The sequence below is a fragment of the Colias eurytheme genome, chromosome 6 (genome assembly GCF_061535395.1).
Source record: "Colias eurytheme isolate Ceu_HAF_F1 chromosome 6, ilColEury1 Martin Lab GWU primary, whole genome shotgun sequence".
Lineage (NCBI taxonomy): Eukaryota > Metazoa > Arthropoda > Insecta > Lepidoptera > Pieridae > Colias > Colias eurytheme.
The window spans coordinates 12,428,061-12,455,755 of record NC_142985.1 but is presented as its reverse complement, the minus strand read 5'-3'; the positions used below and the strand labels follow the sequence as shown (position 1 = coordinate 12,455,755).

The following is a 27,695-nucleotide window of genomic DNA, read 5'->3' as shown; positions in this document are numbered from 1 at the left end:
TATTCGTTTTTATGGGAGATTTTAGAAATTTTCTCCACTTACCCTCAGTTTCCTAAGAAGTCTATTCTGATGACGTTTTCTGACTGACGGGTTGGTTTCAAACGAGTGCGGCCGTTTGCGTTTTTTGGAAGATGCTATGGCGGCCGCTGCTGCCATACCGACGGGCCCTGGAATATTGTTTGCATTAAATTTGCTTCTCTTTAACAAAAATCGATTTATTGGTTTTCAGAAGTAACATTGACGCAACCTACTGGCAAAATAAAATTATCATTTCTTAAGATAGTGACAGGAAGCATATTTGAGAATAAATTTAAAACAGGAGATTCGAAACAACAAAACTACCCACCATAGATTCTCCTGAAAGTTAAGTAGACTGCAGTGATTGTAAGAAACACGCTAGCTGCGACCATTATAAGCAGAACTAATGTATGAACAAAAATTCTGTGTATTTATGTCTACCTAGTAGTGTTGGTCAGAATCCTGCAGGATCTAATAAATAATCACTAGAGCAAAAGCCCTGGAGGCTGTTGGCATGAATACTTATCGACTATTAATACTCACCAGCCTCCGCCAGCTGCTTGGTGACCTCATCACTCATGGCGCTCTTGACTAAATCAACGGCTATATCGAACGCAAAGATCACCTCCATGGAAGTCTTTGATCTGAACACCTATCAACTATCAGCAGTCAGCACTCACCGGCCGCCGCCAGCTGCTTGGTGACCTCATCGCTCATGGCGCTCTTGATGACGTCACCGGCGTCCTCGTACGCGGAGCCGGCGGGCGAGGACGCGCACTCCTCGTCGTCCTCCGAGCCGCCGCTCAGCCCGCACCCGTCCGCCTGCGACATGTCCTGCGCACCGTACGACGTGTCATAGTCTGGCTGGATGCCGCGTACGGATGATTATCTTTTGTATTTTTTTTTTGTTTTGTACACACACGAGTTGGAAACGTGACGGACGATGGCTGTCCATCTTTATTTTAAGGAATGTCCTAACATGTCAAAAATATGGCAATCAATTTCCAGCCAATTTATGAACGTAAAAGAAAGTAGAATCGGCATTTCTTTATGCATTTTTTTTTAATTATCTTTATGAATACAGCCTGCATATCAGCCAGACATTTCATTAAATGTTATAACTATTCAGTGGGATATCATACAGCCAATAAACAATAGTTAATAAACAGTCTATAGTCTCATAATTTAACAGCTACAATTAACTTAGTTGGCACCTGATATATACTTACAGCCATAAAGCGTATGTTACACAATCTTCAGACTTAATATACGCCATTTCAACAAATTGTGTTGATGGATTATTACAATTAAATTATTAAGTGGCTATTTTTGTCAATGCTTTTGGTAATTCTATTACATAGTCTTCTTAATACTATTATAGTGTTAGATTCATATATTGAAAAGGAAATACTTTTTCACATTTATTTATCCCTGTATCATAAAGTCCACAAAGTCTTTCTTTTATTATAAAAATCTTTTAATATTTAAATTGGCATCAAATATAAAAATTAAACCATCAGATGATGTGTTTATATTAGCTATTCTCGACAATTAACCATAATTATTATAAACTAATTTCAAGACCAACCTCCTCAGCCATGTCCATGGACTCGGTGCTGACTGCCGAGTTCATGTTGTTGTCAGAGTCGTCGTCCCTCTTGTTCTCCAGGACCATTGGGCCTCTTTAACTTGCACTCTTCAGTTAGTTATACTTCCACCGGGATAGCTGTGAGACTCGACCGCGGTTTAGAGTCTGGTAAATAAATTGTTGTATTGTTATATCTTTTTTGTGTAAACCTTATTTTTACTGAGTCAACTTATAGCTGCACTTTGACTAACCTATATAGGTTATAACATATCCATGGAACATTGGCTTCACCATTTTTCACAATTCCAAAAATGTCTAAAGAAAATGATCTATTCTAACTTTTAGAAACTTTAATTCTTGAAAAATACCGGCCAGATTAATAACCTCCTCCTTTTTTTAAAGTGGGTTAAAAATCAATTATGTACTTATTATTTTTGTATTATCACAAATGGAAAGATCTTGAATGTTATATTAAATTTTAAAAAGCTGCCAATTTAGTAATTTGATAATTTAATATTGAAAAGTGCTTAACTTACTTTAATAAATAATGTATAGTCGGTAAATAACAGTAATGTATTTATTTGCGCATGATTAAAAAACTTGAATGGGTACAAATTTATTTATTTAACACTTTATTAGTTGTACAAATGGAAAACTTACTTACAGATAAAATTTAATTGATCCAATAAATCTACAAACAGAACTTAGAACTTCTTAAAAAAGTTGACACAAAACTTGATTATTCAAAATGCATTTTATGAAGTAAAATGAATAAACAGGAAGACTAAACATTAATTATAGGTAACATTTTGTTTTAAATAAAATATATAATTAATATAAGTAGTTAAATGATATTAAAAATTATTTAAACTCAATTTACTCTTATTTATAGTGTATGCAAAATACCTCTCATAATAATATGCGCTATCATCAACTCATTTTATGTGCCCACAACTGGAACACAGATCTATTAGGTTTTAAGTTTTACCCAGATACTTGAAATGAATGATATGGCTTTTATTATGGTTTTAATATTATGTTTCATTCATTTAATTTTTCTGGTTGTACTGAAAATTCATTATAATGACTTACTAAGTACCATTATATTTACCTATTTAGCTATTAATCAATAATTCATAACATAACAGTTCATAACAGTTCTAAGGTAGGAATAATGCTAAAACCAAGATTTGAATTCAAAGTAAAATGTTATTAGAACAACATGAAATAATTATGTCAAAATCTCCAAAATCAATATTTATGGATTGCTCCATTGCCATGAAAATCTTTGATAGAAATGCTTATTCTTACTAAAATACTATAATTATAATTTATTAGATGATTGTTAAGAAACTGTAACCTTGCTAATTAATTAAATACTCTCTGAATTTGTACTGAAATCAACCTATAATGTCAGGTTTCAGTTCTACACCTACCTATTTGACCTTTGACATTTTCTAACTTCTAAGTCTTTCCTTTTCTTGAAATAAAAAATGTACATTTATCTTTCATAAGTACTTAAAGAGTAAAACACGACTTTATAGAATTAAATACAATATTTAAAAAAAGATAAGTAGGTAAAACAGAAGAATTTACTAAGTCGACCTATTGTGTAAACTACTTACTAGTCCAATTGGAAAAATCAATACTCAAACTGTCCTACTACTAGAGAAAAGAGAAACTAAATTATCTAGGAATATTGACGAAATTATAACATTTAAACGCTTTATAATCAATTTATTTGTCATAGGCTTATGTTTTTCAAACAAAATTAGCGATGAATGAATCCTAATAGCTTGACTTAGTGTGCCTAAACGAGCATAATAATGTTTCGCCATGGTGTCATAATGCATTTTGTTTTATGTTTTGTTTAGATGCATTTCCCCATAACCGGTCGCACCGGGTCAACTTTGAAGACGAATGACATAAACTCTTTTGCGGCGGCGTAAAGGATAAACCCAAATGAATGGCCATCATGAAGGGGTAGCGCGTTCGAGCAGGCCCAGATAGAATAGAAAGACTACGACTGCGTACGCACCTGCGTGATTTGAAAGACATTTTGCACTCCAATTTGAAGCTCCCGAAGATCACAGTGATGTAACTGCTTCAAAACGACACCTTTCAAGACTTTTTCTCTCAACTGGACACTAAAATCACAAAATTGGAGGAGTGAACAGGGATCACCGAAAAACGCGAGTCCTCCATTGATATCGATCGGTAAACGCGATATGTTAACATTGTACACTTCATATCTTGAGGACGCCATTTTGTACGAGCCTGCGCGGTACAATTTTCTTTTCGCATTGGAAAGGGAAATTGCCCCTCGCTCTGCGGGGGGTTAAACTTTTATTTTATAATTTGCTACGAATAGGACTAACTTTTTCAGGGAAACTTACCGATTTTAGTCGTTGAAATTGCTAGTTAAAATTTATTTAGGCCATAGGAGCTTGGCAATGAGAAAAATTCCATTCCGAGTTTATTTTGGAAAACATTGATCATGTCATACAGTAGCGCAATCTATCCCAATTTTCAAGAACTAGTTGGTTTTGACAGCTAAAATTGTAAACATTTGCTGGATATTTTCTGGATTGTCAATATTTAAAAATAAATCCATTATCATTAAAATTTCATGAAAAACAACTTAAATAGGTAGTGTTAAATTAATAGGAACTTGTGTCTTAACCTGAAGAAAAAACAACCGTAAGTATATAATTATATGTTTGTTATTTTTTTAATATTCGAAGATTTGTGATGAAATAAGAAATTCTGCCCTAGTCATGCCATGCATTTGAAAGGTTTTGTGGTTATAAATAACAATACAGATTGGAAAGGAAGCTATAAGTTAAGTTAAATTCACAGCTATTTACTTTGAGGTTATAATAATATGTTTATCGATTCTCGAGCGACCTTATACAGTTTGGGTACGGTTTTTGTATAATTAAAAAGTATTTTCTCCTTTTTATAATATAACAATCGTAGTGGTGATTTGGCAAGTATTTCTTCTCCAAAAATATTGAGCAATATTATGAAATTATAAAATCAAATCAGCAAATTCCTATGTTTTTTTATACGACTTTAAAAATATAAGGAGGTGGGTCTGAATGCAATTAATTCACCTATGTTGTATTTGTTACCTCAGAACTTTTGACTGGGTAAAATGATTTTGATGATTCCTTTTTTATTTGAAAGCAAATACCTTCCAGTTGCCGCCCTATTCGAATTTTGTCAAGTTGAAAAATTATCATCTACTAATATATTCTTCAAACATTAATTTTTATATAGCAAGGAAGTAGATGTATTTCCAAACTTTTCATTTCACTGGACAAGCAGGTGGTAAATTTTCTGGATATAACTGGGTACCTATTGAAATAGGAGAATCAACCAATAGACTACAAGCCCGCATAGGACAAAAATATGGGTCAAATGAACCACCATGGGACCTATCTAGAACGATAGCAGAGCAAAAAATAATAAGATTCATCACTATGCCGTCACTTGTAAGCTGTCCAACTGAGTGCAGATGAGAATTGAAAAGTACAGGTAGACTCGGTAAATTTTGGTCATATATTTTTGTACGGCATTCTTAACCATCGATAGATCCATTAAAAATAATAAGAAACCGCTCAGTGCCGTACAAAAATGTTGGTCCACCAAGTCGGAATTTGAATTTAATTTCCGAGAGTTACCGGGGGTAAATTTGGTCATTTGACCATGTACGGCATCTGTGTCATACGATTGCTATACTGCTTTTAATCCATTATTCCGCAACGCCGTACAAAAATCATGGGGACAAGGGGAAAAAATCGAGAGTTGCAATCCCCTCTCTTTCCCCACTCCAGGGGGTCATTTGACTAAGTACGGCTTCGGTTCCAAAACATTATCTAGCACTCAAAAGTACTATTAAAAGCAATGCCGTCAAAAAATAATTGTTCTTTTAAATGTATACCAATAATCATCTTAATTTCATCGAATTCTTGATATAAAGAGCTGTAAGGTCATTTGACCCTGTACGGGAACTTTTTTTTTAACATGATATTGTAAAATTCAATTGTTGTATAGTATTGCCGTTCAAAAGAAACCGTTCTAAAAAAAGTTATAGAGAAATGCAAAACCAGAAATTTTGTTAAAGTTTAAACATCGTAGATTAATGAAATATAATAGTTTTCTACACTTTATCCGTTGTTTTAAATAGTATTAACATAGATAAATTAGGAAAAAACGATGCCGTACATTTTTGTGCAGACCACATCTTTTAGGCTGATGAAAGCGACGAAAGCTACAATTTTAAGGGTGCTTTATGGCCATTTGATACAGTACGGCATTAACATATTCTTACCCAACTACGGCAAAGCAAAAGGAGGGTTATGGTTGTTTACAGGTCATGTATGTATGTTCATCTATTCCCTCGTAACTTCTAAACTACTTATCAGAATTCGACAAATGACATATCATTAGAAGCGTCTGAATTGTTCACTGGATAACCAGCGACCAGCTAGCTAAAGGCTATATGGGGTTTCACAAAATCTAATGTGGCGCCCTCTAGCGGACAAAACATACAGAGTAAAAAAATAAAGTTAAGATAAATATGCAGTGTTTGGTATCATTTGAAAGCGCTTTACTTGTACATTTTGAATATGTATATATTACTAGCATTTGCTTGTGACTTTACCTGTATTCATGGACTGATTGCATATAATTCACATCTTTTCGTTCATAGCTTTTTTATTAGTTCATCAATTTAACGGAGTCCATTCCACCTGACTCCGACTTTCCAAGGTGATAATTAACCACCTCGAGCTTCTTAATATTAATGTATATTTATATTTTATTATAAAAATATAAAGCAAACATTTCGTTATATGGATTTTTTTATTTTTCAGATTTTTCCCCTTTGAACCAACGAAAATGTACGGCACATAAAAAAATATTATCTATGTATAAAATACTTTAAAAATAAATTTATTTCGTGTTGTGTCAAATGACCCCCTGGAGTGGGGAAAGAGAGGGGATTACAACTCTCGATTTTTTCCCCTTGTCCCCATGATTTTTGTACGGCGTTGCGGAATAATGGATTAAGAGCAGTATAGCAATAGTATGACACAGATGCCGTACATGGTCAAATGACCAAATTTACCCCCGGTAACTCTCGGAAATTAAATAAAAATTCCGACTTGGTGGACCACCATTTTTGTACGGCACTGAGCGGTTTCTTATTATTTTTAATGGATCTATCGATGGTTAAGAATGCCGTACAAAAATATATGACCAAAATTTACCGAGTCTACCTGTACTTTTCAATTCTCATCTGCACTCAGTTGGACAGCTTACAAGTGACGGCATAGTGATGAATCTTATTATTTTTTGCTCTGCTATCGTTCTAGATAGGTCCCATGGTGGTTCATTTGACCCATATTTTTGTCCTATGCGGGCTTGTAGTCTACAATCTTATATTTTAAAAGCTCTAAAATTTTAATATGAAGGTACATACTAAAACAACAGGTAGTGAGAAATAAATTAATACAAATATTAAATTATTTATTGTCTGATAAAATTAATAGTATTTATTCTATAAGTACATAATATGCTAGCTTAAAAACTAAATGACTAATATTATTACACTTTGTATGATATAAAATTTCTTAATTAAATCACAAGGTATTTAAGTATATATATTAAGTTTCATTGCTTTCTCTCATCGAGGCCTCTTGTATTCTCCGGATTCTTCTGATGAACCTGTAAAATAAGAAACATGGTGTGCTGATTACTGATGTAACTTTCTATACAGACAATTAGCTAGTATTTTACAAAATATCATCTCCTTCATCATCATCATCCATTTCTTAATAAAATTTAATAATAATCTTTGCTAAAAATGTTGGGTATAGTTACTAATGAATTTGTTATATCCAAATAATAGGCCAAATGACGAATTGGAAGATAAATTACAAATTGGGGCCGAATCAGCTTCCACACGTGAATATTGAAAAATTGCGTCTTTGTGAGAACTTTAAGGCAGTAACATCCCCACCAGGCCAGCTTGCAAATTCTCACTATGTCACAAAATTATGTCTACCATCGCACAATTTCCATACCTTCTTCAGCGGTCCAATAAAGCCTTGTAGCAACTCGAAAACTTGAAAATTTGCTGCTTCAATTGTACGTTTGTGTGCGTAGCGTTAACTGCTTCGCAAACACAGACCTAGGATACTTAGACTTCCCCACTATAAAAAAGCCAAGGATACGTCTTATTCCTAAATGCGCCTTACACCATATAACTCTCACCATAAGTCCGATGACAGTACCGCCCCCGCCAGCCCGGCTCACACAGACACGCGCCCCCGCGACACACGCCGTGACGACACGCGCGCACGCACTCCCCCCCGCGCCGCCCCACCTCGCAGTGGTTGCCCCCCAACCCGGCGGGGCAGCGGCACTTGTTCACCCCCTTGCAGCGGCCCCCGTTCAGGCAGGGGATCACGCATTTTGCTGGAAACAATATTTATTTATTTATTTATTTAACACTTTATTGTGCAAAAAGACAAAATATACATAAAGGTTACAATATTCGTGTTTGTAATGTTTGGTTGGGAATTAATGGGACAACAGTTGAGAAATATTGTAATTTAAAGAAGACACGTTTTGAAATGAACGAACACATAGTAATTCAAACGTGTAGATTGTCATATTTAAGCATAACAAATAAGAACCTCCAAACCACCGTGACCGCCTCGAAAAGTAGTTTCTATGCTGAAAAATCGATTTAAAACTCGTCTGTTGCCAAGTCATATTAAATGTATTATAGTTAAAGTTGTTTGAAAAATCCATCAAAGTTAAAACTATACTCACAAAATTCACACCGCAATCCATAATATCCCTTTGGACATTCGCACGTGTCCTTCTGTATACATTTTCCGCCATTTAAGCACTTTTGTGAACAAATACCTGAAACAAAAATCACGTAGGTATATTGCAATTAATCACAACTGGAAATCTTATATCTTCATTAATCAAATACATTTCATACTAAACTATAAGAAAATATATTTATTTCTCCTTAGAAAATGTTCCGACCGCCGCCAATGTTACGTCATGTGCGACAAGCCCACTCATCTGCTTGGAGAAAAAATCCACATGTAAGTACTTCTCTTTGTCGTACATACATAACATTTTCAGCAGAAATAGTTTGTGCATGTTTAAGTACGATGACATTTTTTATTTTATTTGCATGAATACCTCAATCCAGCAATTAATCGGAAAAGCAGTGCCTATGATCCTGATTCCTGACCTAAATCTTTATTTTTACGTGTCATAGTGTCACTATAGTGCATACTTTATAGTTTTAAGTTTTTACTTAAAAGCAGTCTTCTATTACAGCTAGATGAGATAATACGAGTAGATCACGCAGGGGAGTTAGGAGCGGATCGTATATACGCGGGGCAAATGGCCGTATTAGGAACAAGCAAAGAAGGACCTCTGATCCAGCACATGTGGGAACAGGAGAAGAAACACAGGGAGAAGTTCGAAGAGCTGATCTCCAAGTATCGAGTTAGGCCCACTGTGATGATGCCGCTGTGGAATGTAGCTGGATTTGCGCTTGGTGCAGGTAAGAAATATTTTGTAGTCAATTAGGTGTCATCTGCCTTCGCAACATTTTCTTCCTAATGTTCTCACCATCAATGTTTTGGCCACCAAAATTCACCATGTTTATGAGTAGACAACCGCACCGCGCGAAAAAGTTGTACAGGACTGCTCTCTAAGACGCGTTGGCGTCGACTAAAAGCCAAAAGGAGGCGGAACGGCGGAAGAGACCGGCCTGCGCGCAATTTTTTGCTCATAATTTATAAATATTTTTTTTTTTAATTACTGATGTATTAATTGAAAAATCTAATGGGAACTATATTTTCTATCACCAAAATTTATATTTGTCATCAAGTTGTATCACCTAATAAATAGATCTATCACCACGAAATATTGCACGCCTCATAAGCGAAGCGTTGAGGTGGGTACTACTGTCACTTCGCGCAAAACATCTGATTTTTCAAACTTAAAATGTCTTTATGTATCATACATTGTACTTGTAAGATAATACATACACACACATATTAAGAAAAAACACTATTTTTAACGTTCATGATATTTTTGATGTCATTTTTGTTATTTAAACTAGTTAAAAAACAGTTTAAAAAAGTTCTGTCTTGGACGTCCGTGTGTCTGTATGTGCGGATCCTTTTTCTTGTTAACACGATAGCGACCGAAATACTTTACTAATCGAGTCTTTTTTTTTCTCTTACGCTTGAGTATGCTCAGGAATAGAACCCTTTCATTTTTCAGGGTCTGATTCGATGTGGTTTAATTGTTATTAAATAAACAAAAATAATAATTAATAAATATTTATTAAAAAAAAATTATGAGGCGTGCACTTTTGGATTTTCCAAATTATTTTCGTTCTCAGATAAACAAAAATTGTTCCCAGGTATGAATTATCAAATTAATGTTAATATATGTGTTAAATAAGAGATCGATAACCAATAAAATTATATTGCATTACATGAATATAAACTTCGTTCTTATAATAACAGTTTTGTTACTTAAATAATAGCTCTGTGCTCAGAATGGTAGATCTGTCACCAAATAAATCGATTATCGATCCCTGACTGCGACTCCTTTTTATTTGATATTTTGTCACCAATACAGTAGTAACATTTTATTTCGTTCAGATATGAAATTAATAGTATTCGTTACCAATTTAATACATCAATTTATAATTTTAATGAAAAAATGATCAAAGGGGCGGAGACAAATTGGCGCGCTTTAAAAATTAAGAATAAATATTGATTATTTTAACTTTAATTAAGTGTTTTATCTTCTATTCTGCTAGCCATAAGCCAGCTTTTTTAAACCAGCGCTGATTGTTCAGTGGTAATTATTTTAAACAATAAATATTGATTATTTTGACTTTAATTGTTTTATTTACTACTCTGCTAAATTTAAATATAATTTATACTACCAGTGGAAATTTAGAACCTTGGGAGTCTAGTAAGGTAGCAGAATCTTTTGGTTGAAACGATGATGACAACCCTAATTGCACGCCTCATAAGCGAAGCGTTGAGGTGGGTACTACTGTCACTTCGCGCAAAACATCTGATTTTTCAAACTTAAAATGTCTTTATGTATCATACATTGCACTTGTAAGATAATACATACACACACATATTAAGAAAAAACACTATTTTTAACGTTCATGATATTTTTGATGTCATTTTTGTTATTTAAACTAGTTAAAAAACAGTTTAAAAAAGTTCTGTCTTGGACGTCCGTGTGTCTGTATGTGCGGATCCTTTTTCTTGTTAACACGATAGCGACCGAAATACTTTACTAATCGAGTCTTTTTTTTTCTCTTACGCTTGAGTATGCTCAGGAATAGAACCCTTTCATTTTTCAGGGTCTGATTCGATGCGGTTTAATTGTTATTAAATAAACAAAAATAATAATTAATAAATATTTATTAAAAAAAAATTATGAGGCGTGCACTTTTGGATTTTCCAAATTATTTTTTATTTGAACTTAATGCAACTTTCTAGTAACATAATATGATTTATTGGTGATCTCTTTAAATTAGTTTGCTTAAATACTTATTAGGACACACCTATTATAATACATATAAAAACATTTATTTGGTACTAGACCTTATATCTCAGGATTTTAGGTGATTTATTGTGGAACTGATTTTGCATTGTTTGGTGACTACATTTTGGTGACAGATCTACTATTTTGAGGACAAACCCTATTATTTAAGAAACACAAAACTAATTAAATTGGTGATAGATTAAATGATACCCAAATCTAATCCCACACGTCCCTCAAGAATTGAATGGGTGCTTTTATAATTTACCGTGGCACGGCACGGTACCGCACGTTTTTATCGTCACGGTAAATTAGGAAAGCAAAATGTATGCATTTGTATGCAAACGCTTTTAATTTACCGTCCACGGCAACGGCACGCCGTGAACGGCAACGATCTACCGTGCCGTTGCCGTAGCATACTGCGCTCCCTATCAAATCGTCGCGGCATTGTTGAGAGTGTAGTGTGTGCGTACAAGAAATTTGTATGTGTCCGTGCGTAGCCAAGAGGCGCGGGAGGCAGGGCGGCGCTTTTAAATTATTACTCAGATGAGAAAGTATGTAATAAAACGATTTTGTTGACATCCGAAAATAATTGAAAAACTTATTTGGGTCTTCCTTGAGCTTATCAAATAGCGTGTAGTATGACCCTTCTAAATATTTTACGGCATGCCGTCCACGGCCACAAAACTTCTATCTCGTCCACGGTAATATCGTGCCGTGCCGTGAAACGGCAAATTATAAAAGCACCCAATGGAAGTGGATGTGGATACAGTTTCATTGATATTACTTTACTATTGTCCAAATGAAATTGATTCTCCGTTTAATTTTTGGGCAACTTCACAACGTTTTTCTATCGAGGCAAATTTTGTCAATCGTGTTTCGGTTCCCAAACGTCACTAAACAAACTCTTCAATTAAATAAATTGATAAATAAAAAAATCAAATTCAAAGTTTTTGAAGAAAAAAATTAATTCTCCGTGCGCTCGAAACGTCTGTTTTGGGTCTCATTTCACCTTAAGGACTTCTGTTGCGCTCGATTCAAAAATAATGCATTCTATTTGCTTGACTGTTTATTAATATCGATTTTGTAGAGCTGAACCTGATTTTGTTAGCTCTTAACGTGTAAGTTTAATGTTTCCATCCTAATTCGAAAAAAAAAAACTATATAGACATGAGTGTACTTCATTTCTTCTAAAGACAAAAAATTACTAAAAATTATACACTATTATTTCAGGCACAGCTTTACTAGGCAAAGAAGCAGCTATGGCCTGCACTGTGGCCGTGGAAACCGTCATAGTAGACCACTACAATGACCAGCTCAGAACACTCATGGAGGACCCAAACATCGACACGGAGATCCTAGAAACGATTACAAAGTTCCGTGATGAAGAGCAGGAGCATCATGATACAGGAATCGACCATGGTGCCGAACAGGCACCCTTCTACCAAGCACTGACTGAAGTTATTAAAACCGGGTGTAAAGTCGCGATCGCTATATCGAAGAAGATATGAGTATTATTGCTAGTTTTAACGAATTGATATTTTTGTAAATAGTTTTAGTAATAAAGAGTTAATTTCCCAAATGACTATCTGTTCGAGTTGTCCCTATCATCAAATCTAGTAGAAATCTGGATTTTTTTGTATAGAGTTTGAACGAATGAACTTTGATGAAGGATTAATAGGCAATTTATTTTGCAAAATCAGACTTTTTCACCTTTTAAATAGGGATTGAGGAAAAACTATCTCGTGATACTTTTATCCCGTTACCAGGAGAGCGAAGTTGATACATAATACAGATATTGTATTTACGAGTTATCACAATGTAGTGATAAACTATCAAACGCCGAAAGGCCAAGGCCTTACCTCATATACTATGTAAATTGTAAATAATAACAAAGATAATGAAATATGTATTTATAAATGGCTCACGTATCTTAAATTATTACTAAACATAGGAAATGATAAAAAAGTAATAACAACAACAATAAGAAAAATAGTATACATTAACAAAGCGGAAAGTAAATTCATTAGAGTCCAGATGGCGAAAAAAACAGATTCGTTTTGAGATGACCTACCGAAAAATGAAAATACATTTGATATAAAATGCGGCAATTGTCTTATAAGTTTCATATGCAGCAGGATTCCAAATTTGAAATCCGTTGATGGTGATACCTTATAAAAATAAATTTATTGAGGCTAGGTACCTAAATATACTAAAATAAAAACAGTAAAGTAAAATACCTCCTTCACAATGGCGTCCTTGATAACCAGGGGGGCAGGAACACACGCCTGGCGCGGTACAGTTCCCGCCATTCATGCACTGCGGGTAACACAGCGCAGTACGACAGTGTTGCCCCATGTAACCGTCTGGACACTGACATATCTTTTCGCTGTTACACCAGCCTTGGTTCGCGCACTTTTTATCGCACTCCGGATCTGGACCTGTCAATGTCAATTTATTTTTAAAATGGTGATTCTAAAAAAAGATTGCGTTAAAAAATATTATATTCGCAATAAAACGGTGAAATATGCTCTTGTCACTATGAATTTTGATGTGACAAGTAGGCAGCTTATATTTATAGGTATTTTGACGACTTCTTACCTGGCTAACAGTGCGTAAAACTCTAAACTTTAAGTTTCAGAACCATTTATAAAAGAATTATTTAATCGCTAAAAAACTTAGATTTCTTAATAAGAGTAATATATACCCATATAACTTAATTTTAACTACGGTTAAGTTAGCAAGCGTACAAACCTAAAAACAAAATTCTGTGAGCAGAGGCACCGTGAGATGAGCCAATCAGCGCGCTCGGCGAGGCCCGGGAAATAAAGCATTTGGTTAATATCGCCTGACAGTTCGAGCAGGCTGGTGATGAAACGATATTAGTAGGGTAAATTCTACAGGTTATTGACACCTTAACGAACAGTCTTTGTATGAAATTCAGAAATTACGTGATCGTATCGATCTTTGATACGACAAAAACGCGTCTCAGCTACGTTTGTTAACCAAATTTTTATAATTTATGTTTGTTTAGTCTATTTATTTGACATTTATAGGTTATGAAACAATAATACAATAGGTAATATGGTGTCAATTACTGTATTGTTCAATGCACACGAACACAAACGCTACAAAGAACATTATTGTAAAATATTGCTTAATAAGTATATTAAGTTTTATGGCTGGATACCTACTTGAAGTATTATTTGAAGCCAAAGCATATTTATAAGCTTGAGTAGCTTGAGTAAGTGTTCCTGTGCTTTCGTCATAAGCATAAGAATTAATAAGCTGAATGGTCTTATATGAAATGAGAATCTATAATATTATCCAAATTTATAAGCAATAAAAATTTCTTCAGTTGTAATTCCTAAACAATCTTTATAAATTTTAGCTCAAAAGTAAGATCTTTCGAATATGAATAATTTAAGTATTCCATAATTATTATTAAGATGGATGAATTTATAGATTGTTTATAATTACAGATTAAAAATGAATTTTAAAAGTCTTACTTAGAACTGCTTATAGAATCTCTAGTAAAAAGTAAAAAAAAGCATTACGTTTGTATTTCTGCGAATATATAAATATTTATATTTTATTGCTAGCTATCTCTATTACTAATCAAAAAGTTTTTTTTTTTCTTAAAAAATGTCACAAAATCCATACAATATTTAAATATTCAAAAATACAAACGTGTAAGTGTTAAAAATGCGTTGGCGATACAATACCTGTCCTTTCTAAATACACACCTCTCTGTGCGCATTCCTTCTTTAGGTTTAATCTTAAGGGGGTGCCTTTTAGGGGGATGCCTCGACCATTTTTTAGCACTAGCCCTATTTCAAATGTTGTCACACCACTCACGTTGCCCATGCAGGGCAAAAATATACTAAATTCTGTAAATAATAGTTAATTTATAGTCAAAAATAACTCAATAATATCTGATATGCCCATTATTTCAAACGAAAGCAACAATTTTTATTTCAATATTTAATGTAATGCGATAACAATAAATTTTTCAAAAAATGGCGGTTGCTAAAAAAGTCAGTAATATTACAATCGATAAATGATACCTACCGTACCTACCAATAACATAACAAAATATTCTGGTCTATAAGTTGTTCGAAAATTGAAAATTTTAATAAAAAAAATAAAAAAATTCTCGTGAAACATGAAATGAAAGAAAATTTTTGAATGCATTAGAAAAGGACTGACTATGCGTTCAGTTTGACATTGAAGTGAAGAACTAAAAAAAAACGTAATTAAACAAAAAATTGAATAAATGTAATTTAATACTTTACCTTTCGGTGTTTTAGGCACCCTGCCTTGTGTTTTGATGGAGAGAATAGGAGGTTTCAAAACCTTCAGATCGGAAGATGTAAGTATATCGAAATTATAATAATATCTCTTTTTGGACCTCCACGTGAAGTTAACATATCCGACCTCTGAAGGAATAATTGGAAGTTTGTGCGAAAAATTTGGATCCAGGATGTATGGTTGTATGTTTCCATTTTGAATTGCGAATACTTGCATTGATATACCTGAAATTAATGGTAATAAAGTAAGTAATTTATGTTCCTAGTAAAGTAACACTCAAGTCACTGTAAAATTTGGTAGGAAATAACCGACATTGGCAAAAGATACATAAACAGTGAAAAGAATAACCAGATTTTCGGCTGTATGAGTATGTCTTAAAACTTTTCCATTTCCAATAATATTTTTAAGTTAAATCCTATTTCAGTAAACATATCTAATTGTATAGCTTCATTACTTCAAATACGTTGTACAGTGATGGCTATGCATTGACCGCAAAACCACTTTGCAGGTAAGCGATCCACAGTTAAGTAAATGTCATATTGAGTTCTAAAGTAAACGGATTGTTGTGAAATTATTTGCTTATTATTTTGTTACCTATGTGGTTTGGGAAATTTTAGAAGACAAAACGTTATACACGTCTTAACCACAATATAATTAACAAATCGTATTTTTTTAATTTTCGTAAATTTTCTGTACGTCAGTGAAATCTAACCCTATAGCATGGTGCATGTTTCGTATGGTATAATTCGATTCATCTACATAGACTGGACCACTGGACCTATCAGAGTTATTAGTTATTACCATAGAGATATAGAAGATGTTATCAAATAGACATAGAAGACAGACAACAGTTCGTTATAAATTTATAAAGAATAGAAAAAATTCGATCACGAGGCGGGACTCGAACCCGCATCCTTCGCGCCATTCCGGGGCGGATGCCTCACCAACTCAGCCACTCGTGACCCGCCCGAGTGATCGAATTTATTCTATTCTTTCAGTTTTATGTGTCTGAAGGGACACACCGCGCGCCATCTATTGAGATGATTAACAACCATTTCAACCAATATGAAGCACTTTTCAGTGAATACAATATTGTAACGATGGAACACGACCTTTTTTGTTGAATTTATATTTTTGGTTTTATGGCATTCAAATGCTTTATAAATATAAATTTATAAAGAATAGAAAAAATTCGATCACGAGGCGGGACTCGAACCCGCATCCTTCGCGCCATTCCGGGGCGGATGCCTCACCAACTCAGCCACTCGTGACCCGCCCGAGTGATCGAATTTATTCTATTCTTTCAGTTTTATGTGTCTGAAGGGACACACCGCGCGCCATCTATTGAGATGATTAACAACCATTTCAACCAATATGAAGCACTTTTCAGTGAATACAATATTGTAACGATGGAACACGACCTTTTTTGTTGAATTTATATTTTTGGTTTTATGGCATTCAAATGTTTTATAAATATAAATTTATAAAGAATAGAAAAAATTCGATCACGAGGCGGGACTCGAACCCGCATCCTTCGCGCCATTCCGGGGCGGATGCCTCACCAACTCAGCCACTCGTGACCCGCCCGAGTGATCGAATTTATTCTATTCTTTCAGTTTTATGTGTCTGAAGGGACACACCGCGCGCCATCTATTGAGATGATTAACAACCATTTCAACCAATATGAAGCACTTTTCAGTGAATACAATATTGTAACGATGGAACACGACCTTTTTTGTTGAATTTATATTTTTGGTTTTATGGCATTCAAATGCTTTATAAATATAAATTTATAAAGAATAGAAAAAATTCGATCACGAGGCGGGACTCGAACCCGCATCCTTCGCGCCATTCCGGGGCGGATGCCTCACCAACTCAGCCACTCGTGACCCGCCCGAGTGATCGAATTTATTCTATTCTTTCAGTTTTATGTGTCTGAAGGGACACACCGCGCGCCATCTATTGAGATGATTAACAACCATTTCAACCAATATGAAGCACTTTTCAGTGAATACAATATTGTAACGATGGAACACGACCTTTTTTGTTGAATTTATATTTTTGGTTTTATGGCATTCAAATGCTTTATAAATATAAATTTATAAAGAATAGAAAAAATTCGATCACGAGGCGGGACTCGAACCCGCATCCTTCGCGCCATTTATAAATTTATATTTATAAAGCATTTGAATGCCATAAAACCAAAAATATAAATTCAACAAAAAAGGTCGTGTTCCATCGTTACAATATTGTATTCACTGAAAAGTGCTTCATATTGGTTGAAATGGTTGTTAATCATCTCAATAGATGGCGCGCGGTGTGTCCCTTCAGACACATAAAACTGAAAGAATAGAATAAATTCGATCACTCGGGCGGGTCACGAGTGGCTGAGTTGGTGAGGCATCCGCCCCGGAATGGCGCGAAGGATGCGGGTTCGAGTCCCGCCTCGTGATCGAATTTTTTCTATTCTTTATAAATTTATATTTATAAAGCATTTGAATGCCATAAAACCAAAAATATAAATTCAACAAAAAAGGTCGTGTTCCATCGTTACAATATTGTATTCACTGAAAAGTGCTTCATATTGGTTGAAATGGTTGTTAATCATCTCAATAGATGGCGCGCGGTGTGTCCCTTCAGACACATAAAACTGAAAGAATAGAATAAATTCGATCACTCGGGCGGGTCACGAGTGGCTGAGTTGGTGAGGCATCCGCCCCGGAATGGCGCGAAGGATGCGGGTTCGAGTCCCGCCTCGTGATCGAATTTTTTCTATTCTTTATAAATTTATATTTATAAAGCATTTGAATGCCATAAAACCAAAAATATAAATTCAACAGTTCGTTAAATTGCATTAATTGTCTATGAGCATATTCTGTGACCTTACCGCTAAACATGCGAACTTGCCGCTCGTCAATCCACAGCGATATGTCGGAGTTCATGCGATCCTGGTCCTTGTAGTCGCGCCGGCCCGCGCTGAGAGTCAGCGAGAGAGCCAGCGCCACGCCCGCGCACATCGTCTGCGCTGACCAGGACGCTGACGGCCACATTCTGGATAAAATAACACGGGAATATTAATTATTGAGCTACTTAGGTATGTGTAATGTGCGGCCATATAGCAAAAAACTGTTATTCCCTAATCTAATATATTATTTTCCTTGGGACATGGTGGACAAGCGAGCGTCAGACTGGATAATTCTCGATGGAGACAGAAAAAAGGTGTTGTAGCCGCTAGGATCCTTTAAGTATGATACAGACTACCTACATGTGCGTAGTAAAAACAGTTAAATATTGTAATAGTCGTTGTGTGTGATACACATATCACCAGGATGCAATAAGCATCATGTTCAGTTACCATCATCAAATCACTACTATGCGTGCCAACTAAGAATAGGACCGCGCTTGCTGCCAACTTCACACGAAAATTATCAAATTAGTACTGCCAGCAAAAAAATGTGCGAAAAAGAATTTTCATATAATTATTTTTTATTGTTCATGATTATATTTAATTATTGTATAATCGTTATATTCATTAAAAAATACTATTTATTGAATTTCACTGATGGATTATGGTTAAATTAATTATACAGGTATGGAAACAGTATTCATAAAAAGTTAACATTTTCATAGTTAATGCGGAGATAGCAGTGACAGCGACAGCAATGAAGATTCAGAATACGACGACGATGACGCTGTGTTAAGTGGTGTAGAGGAAATATTATCCGATTGATAAAAACTGAAATAATATATATGTTTTTTTATATACGTGCTAAAAGCACGTATATAAAAAATTTTCAAATCCTACTCATTCATAATAAATTTGGCGTGAAATGTATTAGAAATACCAACAAAGCGTACATTAAATATTTAAACTGAATATAATTTCTTTATTGATTTTTTTGCACACCATACGCTTTGGTAATGAAGTTAGCGCGTATTACTGAACAATATGGCGTCTTGACAGTCCTATTCTTATTTGGCACGCATAGTAGAAAAGTATCTCATCAACTTTACTCTGACGCAGAGAAAGGACTGTACAAAAAAAAATTGCTAGGGTGGAATACTTTTAATGTGTGTAAAATCGTTTTTAGGGTTCCGTAGCCAAAATGGCAAAAACGGAACCCTTATAGTTTCGTCATGTCCGTCTGTCCGTCTGTCCGTCTGTCCGTCTGTCACAGCCGATTTACTCGGAAACTATAAGTACTACAGTGATGAAATTTGATGGGAATATGTGTTGTATGAACCGCTACAAAAATATGACACTAAATAGTAAAAAAAAGAATTGGGGGTGGGGCCCCCCATACATGTAACTGAGGGATGAAATTTTTTTTTTCGATGTACATACCCGTGTGGGGTATCAATGGAAAGGTCTTTTAAAATGATATAAAGTTTTCTAAAAAACATTTTTCTTAAAGTGAACGGTTTTTGAGATATCAGCTCTCAAAGTCGTAAAAAGTATGTCCCCCCCCCTCTATTTTTATAACTACGGGGTATAAAATTCTAAAAAAAATAGAGGTGATGCATGCTAATTAACTCTTTCAACGATTTTTGGTTTGATCAAAGTATCTCTTATAGTTTTTGAGATAGGTTGATTTAACTGTAATTTATTATATTTGCTGCTACGGAACCCTTTGTGCGCGAGCCCGACTCGCACTTGGCCGGTTTTATTCAATTTTCTCTTCGGTTTTCTATGAACTTGCACTTCAATTTTATTTATCTTAAACATATTTACAATCTAACGCTTTTGCTATTAATACAATACATGAACAATAAATAGACAAGATAAGCAGAAATGTCCGATAGCCAATTTTCCTGTTACTCATCTATTTACTAAATCCTTTTTCTGTATGAAAATCCCAATGTTAACAAAATAATAAGCGTGTAACAGGCGTATAATGTGTCTGTTGACCATACAAATAACTTGGAGACGTGAAACCACAAAAAATATTAGAAAAAACAAAATTATCACAGTTAACATAATTGATTGAGAGCGTTCGGGACGTGCTCCTACAATGGGCAAGCCGTGAGAACGCCAGAGTGCGTATAAAAAAAACGACAACTTCATTATATAACCCCTGTCAAAAGTAATGTCTATTACTTTTTTTCTCGCTCCCGATGTCGAATTATACTAACAAATAAAGGTGTTAACAAAAAGTCAAATCTATCTCCGAATAGGGATGAGCAACAATTTTGTCTAGGATATATTTTACACAGTATTTTATCTATAGTGTATTATAATTGTCATGATATTTAAGTTTGTACGAAACATTTTACACGCTGTATTAATGGCAATGTAAACTGTAGTAAATGTTATTTTGTGATGATTAATTGATTGTAATTGCGGGAATCATTGACAGATAACCTATAATTAGTGCCGGCACGTCGAAGTTGATAAATGGTTTTAAATAAACTTTTTGTAACAAATGACGCAAATCAATTAAATTAATTCATATTTACATCAATTATTATTTTGGCGAGCATATAGGAAATATTATATATCTATTTTATTTATTACCGTTTCTTGCCTGCACAGTGCACACCTCTGTGTCTGTACTGCTTTCCAAATTATTGGTACATGGTATGTTGGGTCTATTCAAAACGGCATTAGGCTTCTAAAGGAGTCTAATTGAAAAAAAAATATATGTTTGATTTTTGAATTTGAGTATACATAAAATACCTATAAGTTATGAATCTAGATTCTAGGCGAACTAACTGCAAATACGATAAAATACTGCATAAGTTTACTGCCTACACAGAAAGACAGATGGCGGCGCCCGAAGATCCTGGTAACGTATATTTTTAAATTATTTAATATGAAATACATACAAAATATTATAATACAAAATATTAAAGTTATTGCTAATGCAATGACTGTAATATTTCTGTAATAGAGCTCAGTTTCGACATGTTGTGGAGAGCCATTTTACTTTAAGTGTCTCGTTCACTGGTTAAGCATTAACGTTGTCATAAAACCACAACATCATGTCAGTGTAAACGGTATTTATAAATATGAGACCGTTTTGTTCAAACGCAGTACAATTAATTTCACCTCAAATGATGTCACGTCTGGCGACCTCATCAGAAGAGGTCGGTATTATTTTAGTTTCATTGGGTAAATGTGCGAGCTGATAGATTCAAAATCATGGGCGTAGCCACGGTGGGGCAGGGTGGGGCACTTGCCCCACCCTGGCTCTGGCCTGGAAAGTACCTAATCAAATCTTAAAAAATTAAATTAAATTATCTAAGTACCTACTGACTACAAAAATTAGTATCCGTAAGAAAATTCACTCTCGAAAGTCGTCACACAAAAAAATGCGATCTAAACAAAAAACTTGCGCACGATTTACCCCATGCGTAAGCAAACGTAATCCTTTTATTTTTCGTTTGTGTGTTTTTGGCCGATATCTCGGAAACTATCCACTTAAAGGCAAAAGTTATTATGACTTTTTTGTAAAATTATAAAATTTCGCATCTATTATTCCTTGTAAACTTTTTTTGTAAAACGTATCGTTTATGGCCCATTTAATGAAACGTTTTATCGTTTTTGGCTAATAACTCTTAAAATATTGGATTAATCAATAAAATACATCTATCCATTTTTTAAGATCACTCTATTCTCTACAACTTTTGTTTTTTGTTTTTTTTTTTAGGGTTCCGAACTTTAAAAGGAAAGAACGGAACCCTTATAGGATCACTATGTTGTCCGTCTGTCTGTCTGACTGTCAACATCCTATTTCTCAAGAAAGCGTGCAGGTATCAAGCTGAAATTTATATCGAATACTCAAGTCTACGGTCCCTTGAAGCTGTGAAAGCCAACGCAATCAAAAGATACAGCCGTTTTATGCTGCAAATTATCGCAAATTTCGACATTCGCAAGGAAATCAAAACCTACACTGTACTTCCCGTGAACACAGTCTTGAAATTTGGTAAAAAGCAATGTCTTATAGCACAGAGAAAGGAAAAATTGCTAAAACATACATTTTAGAGTTACAACATAATAAAAAGTAGGTTTGTTCGGAGCCCTCGGCCTCGGTGCGCGAGTCAGACTCGCAATTGGCCGGTTTTATTTCTAATGCTCACAATTTTTGAGTTATTTAATGACGTTCAATGTTGAATTACCGGGCTTAAAATGGAGAATTTCAAGGTATGCATACCATATAATGCTACAAATTCAACAAAAATGATGTCCTGTAGTACTTCAAAATTAATAGTTTATTTCCTCAACTGCAATAGTAGTTAATAGACTTTTAAAATATTTCATTTTATTATATTTCGTACAACTAAATAATATTGAGTATATTATTTTATATTCTGATGCAAAAATAAAATAGAAGTAAACGAAAACAGTATATTTTTTTGAAAAATGTGTGAAAAAAGTCATTTTTCTATAAAAAAATATCTAAATCTACCCTAATAAAATTCAATACCTCCTAAACGCCTCCATGATGGAATCTGGTTTTTTTATCAATGATAGATCTAATTATGAGCAATCTATCGGTACCGGTCACAAGTTGCACTTTTGAGTTTTTTGGAAGAAAAAAATATAAAATTCAAGTATCGTAACTACCCCAAATAAAATTCAATTCCCCGTAAACGCCTCCGTGGTGGAATCTAGTATTTTTATCAATGATAGACCTAATTATGAGCAATCTATCTGTGCCGGTCACAAGTTGCACTTTTGAGTTTTTTGGAAGAAAAAATAAAAAGATCAAGTTCAGTAACTCAAACTGACCTAATATAATATTTTGACAATCGATTCCTCCTAAAGGCTTCCATGGAGGAATGTGTTTATTTTACCAATTATAGACCTAATTAAAAGCAATCTATCAGTACCGGTTACAAGTTTCACTTTTGAGTTTTTTGGAAGAAAAAAATAAAAAGATCAAGTTCAGTAACTCAAACTACCCTAATATAATATTTTGACAATCGATTCCTCCTAAAGGCTTCCATGGAGGAATGTGTTTATTTTACCAATTATAGACCTAATTAAGAGCAATCTATCAGTACCGGTCACAAGTTGCACTTTTGAGTTTTTTGGAAGAAAAAATAAAAAGATCAAGTTCAGTAACTCAAACTGCCCTAATATAATATTTTGACAATCGATTCCTCCTAAAGGCTTCCATGGAGGAATGTGTTTATTTTACCAATTATAGACCTAATTAAGAGCAATCTATCAGTACCAGTCACAAGTTGAACATTTGAGTTTTTTGGAAGAAATAAATATTTTTTGATCGATTGATGTGTAGTATGGGGAAATTGTTTGAGCCAAAATCATTTTTTACTGCGTATAACTCAGAAACGGTAGGATATAGGAAAAAATGATTGAGGTACAACTTGTAGATAATTTTATGGCCTTTCAACTTTTCCTTGAAAGTTTTTCTCTAACATTTACCGTTTTTGAGATTTAAGCGAAAAATAAAAAAATGGACCCATTTCCCCCCTCCCCCCACTCCGGGGCTCCTCCTAGTGTCTCGGGGTTTTAGTATGTTTATTACCTAGGGACTCTTGACATGTTTCCGAAGAAACATCTTACGTTACTAACTCACGCACTCTAGAACTTTTTATTCAATGGACTATTTTGTTGATTAATCCAATATTTTAAGAGTTATTAACCAAAAACGATAAACCGGTTCATTAAATGGGCCATAAATCGTAAATAGTAAGTTTTACAAAAAAGTTTATGCGGTGTAAAAGATGCGAAACTTTACTTTCTATAAAAAAAGTCGAAATAACTTTTGCTCTAAAGTGGATAGTTTTCGAGATATCGGCCAAAAACTTTTCTTTAAGAATGCAAGCGAAACTCCACCTGGATCTGTCAGCTTTTTTTGTGTTTTTATGGTCAGTAAGTGACCCTAAACTGCCCGTGTACCCAATCTCGAAATTTTGTATTAAGTAACGTCTTATAGCGCAGATAAAGGAAAAATTGCGAACCCTTTAGGTTTTGATTCCCCTTCAAATGTCAAAATGTGTAAAAAAAAATTTGCAACACAAACGGCTGTATCTTTTTTATTGCCTTGGTTTATAACTATGATTTTTTCACAGCTTCAAGAGTTCGTTTTTTTCCTTTTAAGGTTCAAAGCCCTAAAAATTAACCGGGACTAGACTTAGGATAAAGTTGCTAGTAACAGATTTTTTTTTATTTTTGCCCCACCCTGAGCCCATGGCTAGCTACGCCCATGTTCAAAATAATCATTGTTACTTATTGTATTTTTTGTATTATTAAGTGTTTATTTTTGTTTTTCAGCTTTACGCTGGCAGTAAGGTTTTTTTAGAAAAAAAGAAAGGTCAACGTAGTTGTTAGTCCTAATATGAGGACTAACAATATTATAATTTATCAGTCATCAAGAAACAGGGTCAGTATTACTATCCTTAAGTTATAACTTTGAAATTGTTTATAAACAATTTCAATGTTTTATATTGCCTTTTGTGTGGAAGTTTGATACGCAAATCCCTACCTACCCTAACATTATTACTAGTAGTACATTCTGCAATCGTTCCACTGCTTTAGACGATTTTGGATGCGGTATGATTGAAATAAACGCATAGATTAGACATGGCACCGATTTATTAAAAATGTTTTAATCGATGTGTTCTGTTTAATATAGCCTATAGATGATAGGTTGTATTCCTGCCTGTCCTCATTCTTTCTATCTATATATCCAAAACTTATTTCAAATTATGATTTTATTCTTTGATTTCAGTGTCTGTGTAATTACGACTTTACGGCGCGCGGACACATGTTCGGACAATGTATGATAGCATGTGTTACACTTTTCAGACACATTTAATCTAATTACGCATTAGTCATCGTAACACGCAATAGAAACAGCCAGACTTTTCGTAATTCTTATTAATATTAATGAATTTAATCAAAAACTGCACTGGGTTTCGTATACTGGTTGGACATCCTGCGATAACGTGTGAGCGAATGACCCCGTGAAATGCGGTTTGCGAAAATAATACTTAGTGGGATCATGTATGGTTTACTTTAACCGCATGTATCAGATTTAACACAACCTTTCCAGAGATAATTGCAGCTTGCAACACGTGCTAGATATTATATGAGATGTGAAACTTTTTGCTTTGAAGAAAAAGCTGAATTTTTTAATGTCTATATTTAGCATTTAAATTTTTATGGTTATAATATGTAAATTTCCATGAAAAAACAATTTAAGGGATGTGTCTTAAATAATTAATTCTAGAATATTGTATGATGAAAAGTCGTGTCTTCGTGTCTTTATAATCTTGTTAGTATATTTTTTTCTGCCAACAAGACCAATAATAATAATTTTTCTTTAAAAATATAGCTCAATGGTCGCAGAGATTCCTCGAACTTAATAAATGTAATCACACTTAAATCATTAGCTAATCACATTTTGTTTTTTTACACAGTTTCATTGAAAACAACACCTAATTACATTTTTGAAAAAAAAAAGAACTTCGAAAATGATCACCAGCACCTAAACCAAAGGTTGGCAACTCTTGCGCTGCACTTGTTAAGTTAACCAGCCGTTGCGAGGACCCGTTCGGAAACAGGTAACCACGTAAATGGAAAAAAAACTAGCCCCGGGCTCCCGTCCTGTCCACACTCGAGGCGCTTTTCATCGGACGACTTTGCCTTTGTTCAATTCCTTTTTTTTAATGATTAACCGTGACAAAATGATACACAGATTAATAATTTCAAATCACAAATCCGTTATTTAGAATATAATATTTGTAAAAGTCTATGGTCTAAATTATTTTTTTTTTTACATAAATTTGAAAATTCTTAAAATGCGGTTTTAAAAACATTCTAGAACTTCATCAAATTATGTGGGGCAATTTAAATAAATGCTTAGTGTGTTTATATCTTTTATATTTTACTCGACGAAGCCAGAATTATCTAAACGTAAGTTCGCAATTATTTGGTTTGTCAACATCGTACAAAATTTATGAATTAATTAAATTAATTAGCTTGCCTGCCTTGCCTTGCTTAGTAAATAAATACTGATAACATTTTAAACTGTACTATCTGACAAACGAGGTGTTAGATTGTATCAGTTTACAAACAACACAGATGTTAAGGAATCTACATTTTTAGATGTAGAGACTAGAGATTTGATATATAAATAAAGAGAAATATTGCGCAATAAATCATAATTGTTATCTTTCAAATAAAAGTTATATAGTATACCACGTGAAAGGTAAGACGTTAGACGAATTTAGACAGGAGCTTCTACTCATGAAACTGAACAACTTTTGTTCTACAACTTTGCTGAATTCGTAAAAAAAATTGGACTTTGTAAGGAAACTTCGCTAATCAGCTGACCGATTTCCATACAAAGTCCAAATTTTTTTCTACGAATTCAGCAAAGTTGTAGAACAAAAGTTGTTCAGTTTCATGAGAAGAAGCTCCTGTTAAAATGCGTCTGACGTCCAGTCACCCTGTATATAAAGTGGAGACAAATCCAACATAAACAAAATTAAGAAGAAGAAGAACGAAAAAATATGCAATTTCATTCAATATCCAAACCCTTAATTCTAATAGGTATTTTTGCGTTTGTTTTTAAGATTTGTATCTTAACTATGACGAAAGTAATAAAATGAAATAAACGATTTAAGATTATTTTTATTTATTAAAATAAAAATAAAAAATATATTATATATATAGCGCCGTATAAGTAGTGGGCAGCTTTACCTGTTCGTTCAACACCAAGCTCATGTGATCCAATAGGCCACTATTAATAGTCACTGTGTTTACATACCATATAGCACTGTTTATATTTTTTACACGTTTCGAATGAGCTTTGAAAACACCGGGATAAGTTATTTAGGTATTTCGGGTTTGATCAATTAAGATTTCATAGCAATATACACGATAGCTATAAAAATATTGAAATGGTTTTTCACAAATAAATACCAATAAGTGCTCTTATAGCAAAAATGCACTAATTTTATATCGATCGAGCAATTAATCACTTGGGGATCAACGTTCTCGCCTGGACATAATTCGCGACGGCGATTAAACCAAGTTTAAATCATACCTGTTTAATTTAACACAGTCAAGTTCGGTTCACGCAATCATAGCTTTTATCCGTAACACTGATGTTCACGCGTTATTTTTTACACTTCACAGCACTAAGCACGTATTATCACCACTAAAATCAAGCGCAGA

General features: G+C 34.0%; 3 protein-coding genes across 11 annotated transcripts in view; 1 reads left to right on the top strand and 2 right to left on the bottom strand.

Annotated features, from left to right (window-relative positions):
• ewg (DNA-binding protein Ewg) overlaps nt 1-4,108 on the bottom strand; it is a 26,774-nt gene extending 22,666 nt beyond the window's left edge. For 3 of the 6 annotated variants that reach the window (XM_090103242.1, XM_090103241.1, XM_090103243.1), the window contains exons 1-4: nt 3,645-3,785; nt 1,607-1,771; nt 699-852; nt 43-167 (exon numbers count right to left, since the gene is read on the bottom strand). In XM_090103242.1, coding sequence (XP_089959368.1) covers nt 43-167; nt 699-852; nt 1,607-1,693 — 366 coding nt within the window. In that variant the 5' untranslated portion in view covers nt 1,694-1,771; nt 3,645-3,785. Of the gene's footprint in view, nt 1-42; nt 168-698; nt 883-1,606; nt 1,772-3,644; nt 3,786-4,002 lie in introns of those variants that run through there. The other 3 variants (XM_090103239.1, XM_090103240.1, XM_090103238.1) reach the window with 2 other exon arrangements.
• Coq7 (ubiquinone biosynthesis protein COQ7, mitochondrial) lies at nt 3,684-12,812 on the top strand. Of its 2 annotated transcripts, none has more exons than XM_090103249.1 (4): nt 3,684-3,823; nt 8,665-8,739; nt 8,981-9,209; nt 12,464-12,812. In XM_090103249.1, the coding sequence occupies exons 2-4, from the start codon at nt 8,668-8,670 to the stop codon at nt 12,739-12,741; spliced, it is 579 nt and encodes a 192-aa protein (XP_089959375.1). In that variant the 5' UTR covers nt 3,684-3,823; nt 8,665-8,667; the 3' UTR covers nt 12,742-12,812. The 2 variants fall into 2 exon arrangements, with proteins under 2 accessions (XP_089959375.1, XP_089959374.1); XM_090103248.1 differs by lacking the exon at nt 3,684-3,823 and adding an exon at nt 4,011-4,306.
• On the bottom strand, nt 7,125-27,695 carry LOC149908094 (protein shifted-like). 3 transcript variants are annotated; one of them, XM_090103244.1, is made up of 8 exons: nt 27,565-27,695; nt 18,429-18,592; nt 15,526-15,765; nt 14,956-15,120; nt 13,471-13,671; nt 8,453-8,548; nt 7,889-8,092; nt 7,125-7,339 (listed from the first exon to the last, which is right to left on the bottom strand). In XM_090103244.1, the coding sequence occupies exons 2-8, from the start codon at nt 18,589-18,591 to the stop codon at nt 7,299-7,301; spliced, it is 1,110 nt and encodes a 369-aa protein (XP_089959370.1). In that variant the 5' UTR covers nt 18,592; nt 27,565-27,695; the 3' UTR covers nt 7,125-7,298. The 3 variants fall into 3 exon arrangements, with proteins under 3 accessions (XP_089959370.1, XP_089959373.1, XP_089959372.1); XM_090103247.1 differs by having other exon boundaries at nt 14,977-15,120; XM_090103246.1 differs by lacking the exon at nt 27,565-27,695 and adding an exon at nt 27,219-27,540.

Coding starts and splice junctions, on each gene's coding strand:
- Coq7 (XM_090103249.1), top strand. CDS start 8,668: ATGTTCCGACCGCCGCCAATGTTACGTCATGTGCGACAAGCCCACTCA. Junction 8,740..8,980: donor CTTGGAGAAAAAATCCACAT/GTAAGTACTTCT, acceptor CTTCTATTACAG/CTAGATGAGATAATACGAGT. Junction 9,210..12,463: donor TGGATTTGCGCTTGGTGCAG/GTAAGAAATATT, acceptor CTATTATTTCAG/GCACAGCTTTACTAGGCAAA.
- LOC149908094 (XM_090103244.1), bottom strand. CDS start 18,591: ATGTGGCCGTCAGCGTCCTGGTCAGCGCAGACGATGTGCGCGGGCGTG. Junction 8,093..8,452: donor TGGATTGCGGTGTGAATTTT/GTGAGTATAGTT, acceptor TATTGTTTCCAG/CAAAATGCGTGATCCCCTGC. Junction 7,340..7,888: donor GTACTGTCATCGGACTTATG/GTGAGAGTTATA, acceptor CTTATTTTACAG/GTTCATCAGAAGAATCCGGA.